Raw genomic sequence first — 19,687 nt, 5'->3', positions numbered from 1 at the left:
TGCATACCACCCGAACCGCTCTACAGATGATGCCATCTCTCATCTCCTCCACACATCACCCACTCACCTGTACACTCAGAAGGGGAAAAATGTTAAAATGCTCTTCATTAACTACAGCTCAGCATTTAATACCATAATTTCCTCCACACTCACCACCAAGCTGGAGCACTTGGGACTCAGCTCATCTACTGTACGTGTCAGTGGATCTTCAATTTCCTAACTGATAGACCACAGGCAGTAAGGATGGCTGGACATGTCTCACCTCCCTCACTCTCAGCACTGGAGCCCCCCAGGGTTGTGTTCTAAGCCCCCTTTTGTACTCTGTACAAAACGTACACGTACAACTGCATGTCCACTACCAACTCCACCACCATCAAGTTTGCTGACGACGCCACAGTGGCGGGCCTGATCACGAACAACAATGAGACGGCCTACCTAGAGGAGATTGGAAATCTGGAGAAATGGTGCCAGACAAACAATCTCCTCCTGAACGTCAGGAAGACAAAGGAGCTGATAGTGGACTTCAGTACAAAGCAGGAGAGAAACTACCAGATCCCCGTCATCAACAGGAGCCCAGTGAAGAGAGAGTGGACAGCTTCAGATACCTCGGTGTTCACATCACGCCGGACCTGTCATGGTCCTGCCACATCAACACCATGGTGAAAAAGGCCCGACAGCGTCTCTACCACCTTAGACACTTGAGAGACTTTAGACTGCCCTCCAGGGTGCTCATGAATTTCTACTCCTGCACCATAGAGAGCATCCTGATGGAAGACATTATGACTTGGTTCGGAAACAGCACCATGCAGGACAGACGAGCTCTACAGATAAGCTGAGCGCATTATCCGCATTGAGCTCCCTGACCTGCACTCAATCTACAGCAAGCGGTGCTGGACCAAGGCCAGGAAAATCGTGAAGGACCTCAGCCACCCCACTAATGGACTGACCCTCTGTTGCGGTCTGGAAAGCATTTCTGCTCCCTGAAGGCCAACACAGAGAGACTGAGGAGGAGCTTCTTCCCGCAGGCAATAAGGTTTCTTAACCACAACACCACATTTCTTCCTCGTATGCGTTTGGCATCTCGAGCTTTTAGCTACGCTGCCCCTTACCTGTGGAATCTACTACCTCTTGATATCCGGAATAGTAAATCTATTTCTGTTTTCAAATCCCATTTAAAAACACATCTCTTCAGGCAGACATACTTTTAACACTGCATTGCTTGTATATTGTCCTTTACTATTGTTCTTGGTTTTTTATATATTTATTTCTTTATTTTTTTTAAATTTTTTTATGGTGTGTAAGATGTCATTGAGTGTCATGAAAGGCACCTACAAATAAAATCTATTATTATTATTATTATAGGACCAATACCATTTTCTAAAGCACCCACAATCATGACATTGGCTCTCACACTCATCTTGGACGCTCATGGACAAATTTATACACACTTTATATTTATGTTTCATTCTTGGATCATGTACACAAGTTACTTTAATAATAAGTCACTTTGTGCATATTTGCACCCCCCCCCCCCCCCCAGTCATTTTTCTTTATTTACACAAAAGTTTTCATAATTTCTATATTTTTCAGAAATATTTTTACTTTATTTTCACCTGGATACATTTTATTTTTTATTGTATTTTTAATTCATATTTATTTCTTATAAATAAGCTTTTATTTTTAGCTTTTAGATCAGATATTGATCAGAAACATTAAAATAAATAAAACTAGCAAAATAAAAAATCTACATCCCAAGTTTTATCTGTATTTGTTTTCCACATAAAATATTACAGTACAATTCACTACAAGGGTGAAACCTAACAACGAGCGAACCTAACAACCATGCTTTTGGCACAATAGCTCTAAAGTAAAGCGTAGCTAGTGCTTTGAAGACCCTACACAAGTCACAAGTAGCTAGTTTCAATAGCATACACAAAAGAGAGATAATCAAAGGAAGCAAAGAAACTCCCATCCCGGCAACAATACCAGAAAGTCAGGCTGGTAAAGATAAAGTGCAGACATGTCATGAGCATGCAGTTGAAATGAAAACCCATTTTTATAAAGTCTCATAATGAGCCTGTGGTTGTTACATAAGTTAAAGAGAATGAGAATAAGCAAACATTATACAAGGATGCCACATACGTATATCTATTATACTATATTGAACCCATGTGACCTTTGTGTGTTGTGTTTGGTGATCTTTGGTTGTGGTGGTAAGTTATTATTGGGCAATGTTCTGGCAGGCTTTTTGTGTTGGACTTAGTCTTTAAAGTGTTGAGTGTGGGGATTTAGAGTGTTTTTTGCAAAATGGACAGGAAACACACACACTCTGTCTATTATGCAAAAAAACACCCAACATCCTGTGAATGTTGATTGATCCCTTGATTCTTGGGCTCAGTTGTTTTTTAAGGTTAAGCTGAGCGGTCAACTGTAGAGTCCAGATGGGTTTGTTCATCGACAATTCTGATACTCTAAGCCATTTAACATTGTATAGGACCAACAAAAAACAAGTATTTAAAAGTTGTGAGAAAAACAACTTTTCAGTTTTACAGCGAAAATCAGAGGAACATGCATATGTGCAGATCTCTGGTCTTTTGGGGTAAAATCCTACTTATTGTTAGCAAGTTACACCTGTTCATAGTAGTTGTATCGACCGAGACCAAATGCTTTGCCAAACATTTTTGAAGAACGTCCAGAGAAATAAATGTTCTTGGCTCAGATCCTGTGTTTAATAATAAGAAGACACGTGTAAAAAAATGGAGCTGAAATACAATGACTGATTTCCATGGGTTACTTCTCGTCATACCCTTTACAGTGGAATTTGAGAAGCCTCAGATAGTTTAATTTTTGTACTCCTGCCTAGAAAAAAAGGTAATCCCAACAGTGACGCATGAGTGGAGACAGTTGCGCAATCACAAGTTAGTATAACAATTATACAGCACACATGTGGTTACAATACAAACTGTGCCTTACATTATATCATCTCTCACCATAATGCACCTGCTTAAGACTTTTAAGTCAAAAGGGTTAGAAAACAAAAGATAATTATTATACTAATATAATTACCCTTAAAACATATCCTTTTTTTTTTTTTTTAAACTTGCAATGTTTTTACAATGTGTACTGAACAAATCCCCATGTGTATCACCTGGCCAGGTGAGGCTCCGCCCACTGCAGAAGGCTCCCAGAGGAATGTGTAATCAGTTTGAAGCTCAGTATCTGGCAGATGTAACCTAATACACTTCTCCTTAAAGCTTCACTTGTCTAGTAGCCAAGGTAAGTCTGCTGTTACACACACCAAGAAAAAAAAGGATTGTTTTTAGAGGATACATATCAATGTGCTTTTAAAATGCTTCTAGTGCTTGGTATGTTCCACAGATTTGTTGGCTAGTGTTTTGACCAGTTAGATGTTTCTCTGGCATTGTGTAATTCTCCATGCTTTATTGGTTCTCTTGGTTTTTCTTCTTCTTCTTTTAAAAGTTTCCTTATTCTTATCTGCCACCACTAACACTAGTTAACAACTCAGTATCAAATGAGTGTATTGTTTCCTTACTGTGGTTTTATTCTTTACTTTTTCCACTCATAATTTCACAAAAATGTTACCATCATGTATTTTTATGCTGCTCAAATAAAATTGAGGGAATTTCTATATATTTGTTCTAATATGTTTTATAAATGTTTAGAATCTGTTTATGGTTTAACATCAGCACTACCAGAGTAAAGATGTTTAGCAACAACAAAAGATCAGTCACAGTACACTGATGCCCTGATGCAATCACAGGTGATGGTTTGTGATGGGACACAAGCACATGACGTGTGAGCTGCAAGCAAATCAGTAAAAACTATGAATAAATAAATAAACAAACAAACATTAATTTCACACTTTATTAGGGAAGGTGAATTAATGTTATTTATATTAATAATGAATTATTAATTACATAAAGTGCAAACAAAACACAAACATATCTGAGAAAACAAGAAAGAAAAATATAAAAAATGGGCGTGGGCCGAAACCCTTCACATCAAAACCAATACAAGCACAACAGCAGCTTGACAACCAGATACTACAAAGCTTGAACTTAATTAGGAGTGACCTAACTAACCATGGTGAACTGAGGCACAGGTGTGAGGAATTAGTGACATGCTGTGGCTGATGGTTAGTCTGGTCCATCACCTCTCTGGCGATACCATGAGGAAGAGATATAGAAATGTCATAAAAACATGGCTGTTTGCCACTTATTATTATTATTATTATTATTATTATAAATAAAATATTATTTATATTTCTATATTATTATTTTTTTATAACAACAAAAGTTGTTATTGTTTATGAACCACAAACAACTGTAGGTTACGTTATAATAATTTATTTATTTACTTACAAGCTACATGTACATTTAGGCACTTTTGGGTCATTTTAGATACTTTTTTTTTGTTTTACTTTAAGCAAGTTAAATTTAAGTTTAAATTTTTTATACATCTATTCATTAACATTTTTACTAATTCATTTACTATTTTATCATTTTACCATTTCAGATGTGTAATTTTAACTAAAGTATTTGATGATCTATGCAGGCGATTAAAAAAAAAAAAATTCTATTCTGCTTCATTCTATGGTTAAGAATATTTCCCAATGATTTTATGCAACTACTGTATATAAGAGCTAATTTGTTTGCCATAAGAAGATGTGGATTTTGCTTATTATCTCTGTCCAAAACATTCAAACCACAAAGTATTCTTGACTAAACATTACTGCGGTACAGCGGCTTGACAGATAGAAATCGATATGATCTCCTTACAGATATGTGTGTGAACTGAAAACAGCCTCACTTTATACTTATGAGGATGTCTTTGGACTGTTTTGACACAAACAGTTGTTCTGTGATGATTGGTGAAAGGAATTGGTTTCCTTAAAGGAAAAAAAAGTGCAAAAATTCAATAAAAATAACATTTACTGTACATTTATTTCCACGGGCTGAAGAAAAAAGAAAGAAAGAAATCTAATTCCTAATGGATTCTACCTTAGAGTCACATTTGACTGCACTTTAATACACAAATCACTTTATTCTAATAACCTGCTGCGAAATGCAAAAAAAATTCTAGAGTCTTTAACCATACAATCCTCAGCACCAGCACTTTGCTGTAGACTGCTGCACTGTTCAGTGTAGGCTAAATGTGTTCATGCACAGTCAGTACTGTATATCCAGACCTACAACACAATGCATTGACCTTTAATGTCTCGAGAATGTCTCTCCACCCTCTAGAACAACTGTGCAAGCTATGTCCCCTTTTAATGTTTTACTTTTGGCTTTACAAGCTTTTAATTACAATTTACAAGCGTAAACAGTTTAACAAAATCAACCCTATAGGGGTTACCCTTGTCATAACCAAACACCCCCCTAAAAGGCGGTCCTGGTCCTGTGTCTGGTGTCCGAACACAGAGACTGTAGAATCTGCAATAGTGCAGGGTGGCAGGGCAAGCAGGACAAGAGAGGTTCCTCCCCATTTATGAGGTGTGACAGAAATGAGGTCCTGGGTGAGCACTGGGTTGAAGCCAGGCGGCGGAGCGGGTACTGGGTCGTCGAAGCTGGACGGCAGAGCAAGCACACGGAGCATCCATGTGACAAGATTTTGAATCAGAAGCGGGGCACCAGGACGAGTCAGACAGGTCCAGAGTGCAGAGGGGGTCTGGATCACTGGCAGCTCAGGAGAGACGTGTGTAGGTCAACAGAGAGAGACAGGAAGAGGATAAGAAAGAAGAGAAGACAGATAACTGTTACAGTCCATCACATTATACTGTAGGCCACAGTTAAATAACATAAAGTAAATATATATATTTAGTGTAGAGTGCTAGCAGGAACTCCAGCAGGACAAACTATGACAGCATAACTTGAGGGCTCCCTGAGAGCTAAAGCAACCAGTCACTCCACCATCAACAAACCTGGGTGACCACTGAGAGTGAGGAAGACAGCATCTAAACATACCAGTTCACCATAATACTCTACTGTACGTCTTTAAGTAAATCTATTCACAAAAATGCTTGGCTAAATAAATCGGTTTTTGGCCTAGACCTAAACACTGAGACTGTGTCTGAGTCCTGAACATCAGTTGGAAGGCTATGCCATAACTTTGGGGCTTTGTAAGAAAAATCTTGACCCCCAGCTGTAGTTTTCATAATACGCGGTACTGACAAGCAGCCTGCATCCTTTGATCGAAGTAGGCGTGGAGAATTTTACGACACTAGCAGTTCACTCAGATACTGCGTCGTGAGACCCTTTAGTGCTTTATACATCAGTAGTAGTATTTTAAAATCAATGCAAGGTTTCGCTGGGAACTAATGCAGTGTCAAACTTTTTAATATTGGGAATACCTAAGGAGTTTAGGTATTCCCATTCCTATGTCAATCATCATGTTGCTGCAGTTAAATCCTGATCTCTTATCTCTACCTATCTGTGTAGATGAGATTGATTCTTCTGCTCCTGGGGTGTGTGTGGGTGTGTGAATGTTACCCCAATGGACAAGTTTCATCCAGTTGTGATAACTTGACTCCTTCTCATGGAAGCTCAGCTCAGACTAGTGCGCCTCCGTACACTGTTACAGCCGACACCAGCAGCTATAAACAAGGAGACACCATCACAGGTAAGACATGATGCTTTAGAGTCACTTGGCTTACCCTGTGGTCACACAATCAAGAATTACATCAGAAGAAAATTTTCTTGATAAATGAATCCATGTCTTTCGTGACTCCTTGGACCAATCCTACAGCACATGTGGTCTAATGGTTCTTTTATGTGCATGGAGATGTATTTGACAAAGAATAAGGCTTGTAAGGAAGTACTGTAGCAAAGCTCTTTGGTGCCTTTGGTGAGTTTATGTAGTACATTTATCCAGGACAGCAAGGCTAGTTTAAAGCTCTGCAAGTAAGATATACACTGATATATACACATATACACAGCTATAGTTTTATGACCACCTACCTAATAATGCAGCCAAGACTCACATAAACGCATGGGAAAATCAAAGGCTGGCCCGTGTATGAGATGTAAAGCATAGCGTTATTAATATTTCTCATTAAAAAAAGTGGATGACCACATGCACAAGCAACAGAAGTTTTACTACACATCAGAGTTTACAAGCAATAGGACACACCACACCCATTCCTGTAATACACACCTTAAAACCTCTGGCATCTGAGACCTTCATTACAGTTGAGTTTGATTCAACATTCTCCTTATATTTGTGTAAATTTTAAATCCCTACAAATTTTTACTTATTTTTTGGAGCACAAACTAGTCTTTCATAAATTCATGGAATTAATTTTCATACGTTAGAATCACTCTTAAATGTTTATCAAAGTACACATATAAGAAAATGCAATTTATAACTCATCCTGAAGAACAGTGAAAATTCAAATAAAAAAAAAATTCCCAGATTATTTTGAACACAAAACGGAGTGCATGAAAGTCTAAGAACATCCTGGCTTCATCTACTATTTGATCAGAGTAAGCGGGCTAAAATGTCACAGTTAACCACACTAGGCATCTAATAATATTTTATACAGATAAATTAAGTATTTCTAAAAACAAAACCAGAGAAGAGTTCAGCTGTTTCTTACAGTCTGAATATGAATCTCGTTTATCTTGTTTAATTGATGTTTTTTGACTCTTGCTATTTTATGTATATTTGTCCTATCTCATACTTTCTAGTTAAGACTGTACTTGTTTGGGTCAAATGTCATCTGCTGTATACTATCTGATACTGCGTGAAGTTCAGTAATCCTATCGCTCTAATAAATAGACAATGCAAACTGGCTCCAAACCTTAAGCTCAGCGTGGGGAGTTTATTACTCGTATACACAGGAAAGTTGAATAAAAAGCTTCTGATTAATTATTAATAAATAGGCTAATCATTTAAGCAGCAGCATCAGTGTTGATGTATTCCAAAGAATGTAATGAACAATTGGGCCATTGGCAGACTACGACATGCTTCATTTGAAGAAGGCAAGAGAATAAGGATATACCGTAGGACAGTGCCAAGACCCGTACCTAAGCTCCTGTTACAAAAGAGGAGTGCTATTTTTTCTAAAGAATACAAAGACCAACAAGAAAACATATAAAACTAGAATCAAGAAAACAAAAGAACCCACAATGTAAGAGCTCCTGACTTTAATCAGACTTTACTCAGTTGGCTAAAACAAAGAATTGCAGCTATGAGACTAATACAGCTAGCAAGTAAAAAATACATAAATCCTTCAGTCGATCACTGGTAAAGGTGTTTGGTGTCATTCCAAACCAATAAGGTAGGAGGATGTGGCACAACTTCTCACACGCATTTGATATTCAAAAACAATAAAAGAGGTTTAATTAAGTGATGCTTTAGAAGAATTCTGACTTAATTAGCTTGCAATTAAACTAGCAACCTACAGTAACCATTATGACTGCCTTTACAGTGACTCTGAGTGCGACCTCCGGGAGTTTTAGAGGGTTTATCCTGGAAGCGAGGCAGGTGGGAGGGAACACCGCTATTGGTTCCTTCAGTCTGGTGGGCTCTGACTCCCAGCTCCTGACCTGCTTTGGAGTGCCTGTAAGTTTCCTTCCATAGATTATTTCACACAATCTGCACTTTTAGTTAATCAGACAAATAAGCTGTAATGAAAGGAAGATAAAAGGGAATTCATTTTTTGGGTTGGCCTTCAGAACTCTGCAGTTTCCCAAAAATCATCTGCATTAAAAACACAAATCCAAAGTAAATGGAAAGCACCAACAACTGGCAACCTCGGCAACATCGAATTCAGGTAAGAATCCTCCATGCACTTTGTACATTCTCATGTCTAAACCAGATATTCTTTTAGATTTCACTTAAGCATGGCATTTACATTACACATGATACATTTATATTTAATATTGTGGAAAGTCTAATAAAGATACTAACTGTTGTTACTTACAGTATGTTATAGCAGGTATAAGCTGTCATTCCTTCACCAGGCGTTCTACTTTTCTTTTACATTAATAAGATGAAAAAATAAAGCACAGATGTTAATTTTACAAACAAAAAAAAATTCTTAAAGACTTTCTGAAGACGACAATGTAAAGTTACATCTTTAACCCTAAAAAAAAATCCAATAAAATCTAATAAATACACAGAAAATATCTGTAGAAACTTTGTTTCTAGTGTTTCAGAATTCACTTCTGTCAGAACTGCTAATGAAAATCAAGCATTGTCTGACCAATCTAGCATCGAACTGCGCTGTGTTTAAGATATCCTTAACAGATAGTAAATTACAAAACCTTCAAGCTTTTAAACCTGGCGTTTTTGTAATTCTCTGAAAATGGTTTCATTCACAGAGCCACTTTTGTCCGTGATACGCTCACCTTTTGGGTGGGAGTGAAGAGCTCACAGATCACCTACAGCGGCACATCGGTGAGATTCTATGACTAACCCTAAAAAGTCCTGACCCTAAAGCACAAATAGAAGCACTTACAGTGGTGGCCAAATGTATTGCGACAATAGAGAAATTTAATGTTTTTATGACATTTTCCAAATTTTTAAACAATGAAAATGAAGGTAAGGCAAATAATTTGTTATTTTATGCAATGAATTTGCTCTACAACAATCAGTATTTAGCAAGAAGCCTTTTATTCTTTAAAACCTGCTGGATCCAGCTGGGCATCATAAAAATCTCTGCCGTACTCTTTGGTCACTTGCTCAATATTGTCTTGCTTCATCGCATGCTGGGTTTCATGTATAGTTCATTCACAAATTCTTTGGTTTTCATCCACTTACTTAACCAGCTGATTCTGATTAACTGTTTAGCAAAATAGTCTAGAACTAATTAGTGACATCTTCTGTTTTGTGCACAGGGAGAACTGGAATACATAGCATTACTGTATTACAGGACTACACATAGACAGAAATGCAGAAAGACAATTATAGATGAAAATGACAGACAGACAAAAAAAGATGGTGAGAAATCAGATGAAAAATAGACAGATATACAGACAGCAATACGGACAAAAAAAAAAGTCAGAGATACTGTACATGCAGAAACAGACATGAATGTTTGTTGTCATTATAATGCTTTTGGATTGTTGTTCTTAAGACTGGTGCCACCTCTACCCCATCCTCCACCTTCATCACCTCCAACACCTCCGTCACCTCCAACACCTCCTTCAACTCCTTTACCTCCTCCAGCATCTCCAACTCAGGCTGTGGGATCAGTAAGACGTGTGTTAGCCAGCCGTATGACTGCGACCCTTCCACAGACTCCAATTGCTTCTTCATGGCTGCCACGCCCTTGTCCTCAGGGTCAGGGTTCATGTTCGAGCTCTCTGGCCGTGTGGACGGCTACGTCTCTGTCGGCTTCTCAGACGACTTAGAAATGGTATGGATTGGATTTATCTCTCTGAGCTTATTAACATTATGTTACATTTCAGACATGCTGTAGTAATAAAGTACTTTCTTATAAATAAAACAGTAATGTAAAAAAATTATTTAACAGAGACAGTGTAGAGACAGATGTAAATGACACAGAACCATCCAGGACTGTAACAGTTGCTTCATATGTACTAAAGGGAAAAAAATGTATAAATAAAATTCAGATGAATATTACACTGTTATTATAATTTAACACCCTAACTGAATACTGAATTCTGCCATGCCGACAAAATGTGTGCATGTGTGTGTGTGTGTGTGTTCCAAAGGGAAATGATGACGTCTACATTTGTGGAAGGGACAAAGATGGTGTGATCCAGTTACAGCACGCATTCACAACAGGAACTACAGCGCCAACCATCATTGCTCTGGTACACTCTCTCTTTCTTACTTTCACTTTCACAGACACAGACACACACACACACACACACACATAGAAAGTAAGTGTGTGTGGTTTTGTGTGTTACAGGGGAATGTGACACTGCTTAGTACATCACAGAATAATGGTGTGATCAGCTGCTCCTTCACATCTTCGAATGCCATTCGCACCACCAGGAGCTCCACACTATCTAACAGCTACTACATCTTCCTCGCCAGTGGCGCCACCATCAACGGTACCCACACACACACACACACATACACACACACACACACACACACACACACTTTCCAAGAGCAATGCAGAAAACACCATATATGTGTGGATTATTAAAAAAAAAATTATGAACCGGTGAGATGGGGTATTAGTAGGTAAGATGGGGGTATTAGTAGGTGAGATGGGGGTATTAGTAGGTGAGATGGGGGTATTAGTAGGTGAGATGGGGGTATTAGTAGGTGAGATGGGGTATAAGTAGGTGAGATAGGGGTATCAGTAGGTTGGATGGGGGTATTAGTAGGTGAGATGGGATATTAGTAGGTGAGATGGGGGTATTAGTAGGTGAGATGGGATATTAGTAGGTGAGATGGGGGTATTAGTAGGTGAGATAGGGGTATCAGTAGGTGAGATAGGGGTATTAGTAGGTGAGATGGGGGTATTAGTAGGTGAGATGGGGGTATTATTAGGTGAGATGGGGTATAAGTAGGTGAGATAGGGGTATCAGTAGGTGGGATGGGGGTATTAGTAGGTGAGATGGGATATTAGTAGGTGAGATGGGGGTATTAGTAGGTGAGATAGGGGTATCAGTAGGTGAGATAGGGGTATTAGTAGGTGAGATGGGGTATTAGTAGGTGAGATGGGGGTATTAGTAGGTGAGATGGGGTATTAGTGGGTGAGATGGAAGTATTAGTAGATGAGATAGGGGTATTAGGGGTAGCTCAGTGGTTAAGGCATTGGACTACGGTTCGGAGGATCCCAGGTTCAAATCCCACAACCACCGAGTTGCCACTGTTGGGCCCTTGAGCAAGGCCCTTAACCCTCAACTGCTCAGATGTGTAATAAGATAAAAAAAATGTAAGTCGCTCTGGATAAGAGCGTCTGCCAAATGACTAAATGTAAATGTAAATGTAAATGTATGTAGTAGGTGAGATGGGGTATAAGTAGGTGGGATAGGGGTATCAGTAGGTGAGATAGGGGTATCAGTAGGTGAGATGGGGTATTAGTAGGTGAGATGGGGTATTAGTGGGTGAGATAGGGGTATTAGTAGGTGAGATGGGGGTATTAGTAGGTGAGATAGGGGTATTAGTAGGTGAGATGGGAGGATTAGTAGGTGAGATAGAGGTATTAGTAGGTGAGATAGAGGTATTAGTAGGTGAGATGGGGTATTAGTAGGTGAGATGGGGGTATTAGTGGGTGAGATGGGGGTATTAGTAGGTGAGATGGGGTATTAGTAGGTGAGATGGGGGTATTAGTAGGTGAGATGGGGTATTAGTAGGTGAGATAGGGGTATTAGTAGGTGAGATGGGAGGATTAGTAGGTGAGATAGAGGTATTAGTAGGTGAGATGGGGTATTAGTAGGTGAGATGGGGGTATTAGTAGGTGAGATGGGGGTATTAGTAGGTGAGATAGGGGTATTAGTAGGTGAGATGGGAGGATTAGTAGGTGAGATAGAGGTATTAGTAGGTGAGATAGAGGTATTAGTAGGTGAGATGGGGTATTAGTAGGTGAGATGGGGGTATTAGTGGGTGAGATGGGGGTATTAGTAGGTGAGATGGGGTATTAGTAGGTGAGATGGGGGTATTAGTAGGTGAGATGGGGTATTAGTAGGTGAGATAGGGGTATCAGTAGGTGAGATAGGGGTATTAGTAGGTGAGATGGGGTATTAGTAGGTGAGATGGGGGTATTAGTAGGTGAGATGGGGTATTAGTGGGTGAGATGGAAGTATTAGTAGATGAGATAGGGGTATTAGGGGTAGCTCAGTGGTTAAGGCATTGGACTACGGTTCGGAGGATCCCAGGTTCAAATCCCACAACCACCGAGTTGCCACTGTTGGGCCCTTGAGCAAGGCCCTTAACCCTCAACTGCTCAGATGTGTAATAAGATAAAAAAAATGTAAGTCGCTCTGGATAAGAGCGTCTGCCAAATGACTAAATGTAAATGTAAATGTAAATGTATGTAGTAGGTGAGATGGGGTATAAGTAGGTGGGATAGGGGTATCAGTAGGTGAGATAGGGGTATCAGTAGGTGAGATGGGGTATTAGTAGGTGAGATGGGGTATTAGTGGGTGAGATAGGGGTATTAGTAGGTGAGATGGGGGTATTAGTAGGTGAGATAGGGGTATTAGTAGGTGAGATGGGAGGATTAGTAGGTGAGATAGAGGTATTAGTAGGTGAGATAGAGGTATTAGTAGGTGAGATGGGGTATTAGTAGGTGAGATGGGGGTATTAGTGGGTGAGATGGGGGTATTAGTAGGTGAGATGGGGTATTAGTAGGTGAGATGGGGGTATTAGTAGGTGAGATGGGGTATTAGTAGGTGAGATAGGGGTATTAGTAGGTGAGATGGGGTATCAGTAGGTGGGATGGGGGTATTAGTAGGTGAGATGGGATATTAGTAGGTGAGATGGGGTATTAGTAGGTGAGACAGGGGTATTAGTGGGTGAGATGGGGTATAAGTAGGTGAGATGGGGTATTAGTGGGTGAGATAGGGGTATTACCAGGTGAGATGGGGTATAAGTCGGTAAGATAGGGGTATTAGTAGGTGAGATAGGGGTATTAGTAGGTAAAATAGTGGTATTAGTAGGTGAGATGGGGGTATTAGTAGGTGAGATGGGGGTATTAGTAGGTGAGATAGGGGTATTAGTGGGTGAGATAGCGGTATTAGTGGGTGAGATAGGGGTATTAGTGGGTGAGATGGGGGTATTAGTAGGTGGGATGGGGGTATTAGTAGGTGAGACAGGGGTATTAGTAGGTGAGATGGGGTATTAGTAGGTGAGATGGGGGTATTAGTAGGTGAGATGGGGGTATTATTAGGTGAGATGGGGTATAAGTAGGTGAGATAGGGGTATCAGTAGGTGGGATGGGGGTATTAGTAGGTGAGATGGGATATTAGTAGGTGAGATGGGGTATTAGTAGGTGAGACAGGGGTATTAGTGGGTGAGATGGGGGTATTAGTAGGTGAGATGGGGGTATTAGTAGGTGAGATGGGGGTATTATTAGGTGAGATGGGGTATAAGTAGGTGAGATGGGGTATCAGTAGGTGGGATGGGGGTATTAGTAGGTGAGATGGGATATTAGTAGGTGAGATGGGGTATTAGTAGGTGAGACAGGGGTATTAGTCAGTGAGATGGGGGTATTAGTAGGTGAGATAGGGGGATTAGTAGGTGAGATGGGGTATTAGTGGGTGAGATGGGGGTATTAGTAGGTGAGATGGGGTATTAGTAGGTGAGATGGGGGTATTAGTGGGTGAGATAGGGTATTAGGGTTAGGGTTTATTTGTATAGCGATTTTAACAATAGTCATCATGTCAAAGCAGCTTTACAGATTTAAAAGAAAATGATGGAAATTTGTATGAAATGTGAGGAAATGTGTGTGAATCAGAATTATTAGTTTGTCCCTGATGAACGAGCCGAGGGCGATAGTGCTGATGGAAAAACTCCCTGAGATGGTAATAGGAAGAAACCTTGAGAGGAACCAGACAGGGAACCCATCCTCATCTGGGTGATAACGGATAGCAGGGATTGATCTGCAGTCATACTGTGTGTTAGGAGACTGGAAGTTCAGTATAACATAACAGAAACAGATATGTTGAAGTTAATATGGAGTCCAGTTCGTTATTAGAGGCTGGTAAAGTGGAACCGTCCCCAGTCACCACACGCATCGTGAAAAGACAACACAGGGTGTCCATCTCAAGATCTCCAACCAGAAGTGGGACACCAGGACGAGTCAGACAGGCAAAGGGGGGTCTGGATCACTGACAGAGACAGAGAGAGACAGAGAGACAGAGAGAGAGAGACAGAGAGAGAGAGAGAGAGATTTAAAATCAGTGTGTCATTTAAATAAGAGATTTAAACATGACTGTTACAGGATGCCTTCGACTGTTTTACAATATGAAGCCAATCAGGATACAAAAGTCTCTTTATTGGGAAATTTACATAAAATTAGGAGATACTTGTATAATATGAACAATGTTGTTTAAATACACAAACACCCCTGAAAATAAATTTGTTAAAGACACTTTAAAGACGTGCAAAGGTAATCTGGTAATGTGTACATATTCTTTACGTGTGTGTGTGTGTGTGTGTGTGTGTGCTGAAAGCAGAAGTGTGTTTAACTAAAAACAGACAGGGATTAGATATCACAGGGTTGTTTATAACAGATCAAACTGATAAAGACTGGATTTTGTGTGTGTGTGTGTGTGTGTGTGTGTGTGTAATAGAGAGAACACATTTTGTAAAATTCTAACCGCATACCACTGCTTACTTTTCTTTTATTATTATTATTATTATTATAGTTTATTGAGAAGCAAACGTGTGTGTAGTTAAATATTGAAGTGTGTGTGTGTGTGTGTGTGTTCTGACAGGTGTGATCCAGAAGCACAGCACTACACCTTTAATCAGCAGCACTAAAGTGGACATCAGGAACGCGGAGATAGTGGAGAGTGAGTCAGAGCTCGCACCCATGGTTAAAGCTCACGGTAAGGGTCATGGCTTTGGTTCTTTTACCTGCAACCATTGGCACGGATGCACACACACACACACACACACACACACACACACACACACACACACACACACACACACACACACCTACACACACACCTACACACACACACACACACACACACACACACACACACACACACACACACACACACATTTCACCTTAATAACTAAGGCACAGTGTTCCTATGTTAGTTCTTTGTTAGTGTTGTAAATCTTAAATCACAATACAAAAATAATAAATAAAATAAACAAGAAAAGTCTCAAAATGAAATAGACCTAATATTTTAAAATAAAGAAAGGTAAACCTAATTTCAGTAAGAAAAATAGATTTTTGAAAAAAAAAAAAAAAGTAAAAAATAAAAAAAATAGAATGACTTACAAAAGATTAAAAGAAAGAGAGAGAGAAAGAAAAAAATCACAATAAAAACAATAACAAAGAAAAAATTAAATAAAAACAGATTGTGACAAACTCAAAGAACATCAAAAGGATAGAGTGAATAAAAGCGAGAGATGATATAGTGTGTGTGTGTGTGTGTGTGTGTGGATTGCAGGGTGTCTGATGTTGATTGCGTGGATGACCACGGGCAGTATGGGAATGCTCATCGCTCGCTTCCTAAAGAGGGTTGGTGCGGGAAAGAGGCTCTGCGGGAAAGACTTCTGGTTTTTAGTGAGTTTCTCTCTTTATTTCACATAAAGTTACTTACAGCTGTAATACACACCCACAGAGCCACCACGAGCCGGCACACAGAGTCAGCTCTGAATAGTGTGGGAGAGCAGTGTGGGAGTACTGTACAACACATGTGTGTGTGTGTGTGTGTGTGTGTGTGTGTGTGTGTTGTCCCTCAGGCTCATGTGTTGCTGATGTTGCTCTCTGTTGCTGCGACCATCATCGCCTTTATCCTGATATTTTCATACGCAAAAGACTGGAGTGGGGTAAACACTATATATAACACACTACATATTACACACTACACACTACATATTACACACTACACACTACATATTACACACTACACACTACATATTACACACTACACACTACATATTACACACTACACACTACATATTACACACTACACACTATATTATTACACACTACACACTGTATATTACACACATCACATTACACACTACACACTGTATATTACACACTACACACTATACACGACACATTACACATTACACACTACACACTGTATATTACACATTATACACTACACATTACACACTATACACTACACACTGTATATTACACACTACACACTATACACGACACATTACACACTACACACTGTATATTACACATTACACACTATACACTACACATTACACACTACACACTGTATATTACACACTACACACTGTATATTGCACATTATACACTACACATTACACACTATACACTACACACTGTATATTACACACTACACACTATACACGACACATTACACACTACACACTGTATATTACACATTATACACTACACACTGTATATTACACATTATACACTACACATTACACACTATACACTACACACTGTATATTACACACTACACACTATACACTACACATTACACACTACACACTGTATATTACACACTACACACTATACACGACACATTACACACTACACACTGTATATTACACATTATACACTACACATTACACACTATACACTACACACTGTATATTACACACTACACACTATACACTACACATTACACACTACACACTGTATATTACACACTACACACTATACACGACACATTACACACTACACACTGTATATTACACATTATACACTACACACTGTATATTACACACTACACACTATACACTACACATTACACACTACACACTGTATATTACACATTATACACTACACACTACACACTATACACGACACATTACACACTACACACTGTATATTACACATTATACACTACACACTACACACTATACACGACACATTACACACTACACACTGTATATTACACATTATACACTACACACTGTATATTACACACTACACACTATACACTACACATTACACACTACACACTGTATATTACACATTATACACTACACACTGTATATTACACACTACACACTGTATATTACACATTATACACTACACACTGTATATTACACACTACACACTATACACTACACATTACACACTACACACTGTATATTACACACTACACACTATACACTACACATTACACACTACACACTGTATATTACACACTACACACTATACATTACACACTATACATTACACGCTACACATTACACACTATACACTACACACTATACACTACACATTAAACACTATACACTACACATTACACACTAAACACTACACTACACACCCTACACACTGTATATTACAAACTGCACATTACACACTACACCAACATATTACACATGACACACTACACATTATACACTACTCATTACACACTATACACTGTATATTACACACTACACACTATATATTACACACCTCACACTACACATTACACACTATACACTACACACCTCACACTACACATTACACACTATACACGACACATTACACACTACACACTGTATATTACACACTACACACTATACACGACACATTACACACTACACACTGTATATTACACATTATACACTACACACTACACACTATACACGACACATTACACACTACACACTGTATATTACACATTATACACTACACACTGTATATTACACACTACACACTATACACTACACATTACACACTACACACTGTATATTACACATTATACACTACACACTACACACTATACACGACACATTACACACTACACACTGTATATTACACATTATACACTACACACTACACACTATACACGACACATTACACACTACACACTGTATATTACACATTATACACTACACACTGTATATTACACACTACACACTGTATATTACACATTATACACTACACACTGTATATTACACACTACACACTATACACTACACATTACACACTACACACTGTATATTACACACTACACACTATACATTACACACTATACATTACACGCTACACATTACACACTATACACTACACACTATACACTACACATTAAACACTATACACTACACATTACACACTAAACACTACACTACACACCCTACACACTGTATATTACAAACTGCACATTACACACTACACCAACATATTACACATGACACACTACACATTATACACTACTCATTACACACTACACACTGTATATTACACACTACACACTGTATATTACACACTACACATTACGCGCTACACATTACACACTACACATTACACACTATATATTACACACCTCACACTACACATTACACACTATACACTACACACCTCACACTACACATTACACACTATACACTACACACCTCACACTACACATTACACACTATATATAACACACTGTGCACTACATACAGTCATGTGTAGAAGTTAATGCCCTTTTATTTCTGGTATGTATTTTTGTATAAATAAAATCACCTGATCATTAAGCAAATATAACTTCAGATAAACAACAAATAACATTTTTCACTGCATCATTATGCATTTTTAACAAAAATGAAGGCAAAAAATCATGTGGCAATACCAAGTACCTCCTGTTTCAATAGCTTGTAGATCCACCTTTAGCAAAAATACTTCGAAGTAATCGGTATGAGAGGTTTTTGCTCAACTGCCGTTTGGTTTTGCCCAAACAAGGCCCTGGACATTAAGGCCAAACACCTTCACTTTGGTCTCGTTTGTCCATATGACGTTGTTTCAGAAGTCTTTTGGTTTGTTCAGATACAGTTTCTAAACATCAGTCATGCTTTCATGTTCTGTAAAGCCATAACTAATGCTAGACGCCATACCAAACTAAAACAGGCTATTTATAATCTACCTAATCGAACTAATGATTGCCCTCGGTTCATTTGAGTGCCCTCATCACCTGGCCGAGGTGCCTTATGGGAACTGAAGTCCAAATCAAACGAAACTACAACAAAACACAAACATAGTTATTGGGCATTAGGCGCCCTCTAGGGGTTAACCCTTACAGTGTTAGGGAGTTTATACACAAATCAATGATTACACACAATAAAGAAAATTTAAAGAAGAGGG

General features: G+C 38.8%; 1 protein-coding gene across 1 annotated transcript in view; it reads left to right on the top strand.

Annotated features, from left to right (window-relative positions):
- The first annotated feature begins 3,192 nt into the window (after positions 1–3,192).
- The window catches only part of LOC128520747 (putative ferric-chelate reductase 1), an 18,964-nt gene continuing 2,469 nt past the window's right edge, over positions 3,193–19,687 (top strand). Inside the window, 11 exon segments of the mRNA XM_053495118.1 lie at positions 3,193–3,276; positions 6,459–6,639; positions 8,450–8,583; positions 8,697–8,794; positions 9,345–9,420; positions 10,100–10,381; positions 10,701–10,802; positions 10,901–11,045; positions 15,387–15,500; positions 16,080–16,195; positions 16,375–16,461. Of these exon segments, the coding sequence (XP_053351093.1) occupies positions 3,193–3,276; positions 6,459–6,639; positions 8,450–8,583; positions 8,697–8,794; positions 9,345–9,420; positions 10,100–10,381; positions 10,701–10,802; positions 10,901–11,045; positions 15,387–15,500; positions 16,080–16,195; positions 16,375–16,461 (1,419 nt within the window).

This window comes from Clarias gariepinus, chromosome 4 (assembly GCF_024256425.1).
Source record: "Clarias gariepinus isolate MV-2021 ecotype Netherlands chromosome 4, CGAR_prim_01v2, whole genome shotgun sequence".
NCBI lineage: Eukaryota > Metazoa > Chordata > Actinopteri > Siluriformes > Clariidae > Clarias > Clarias gariepinus.
This window is presented reverse-complemented; position numbering and strand designations above follow the sequence as displayed.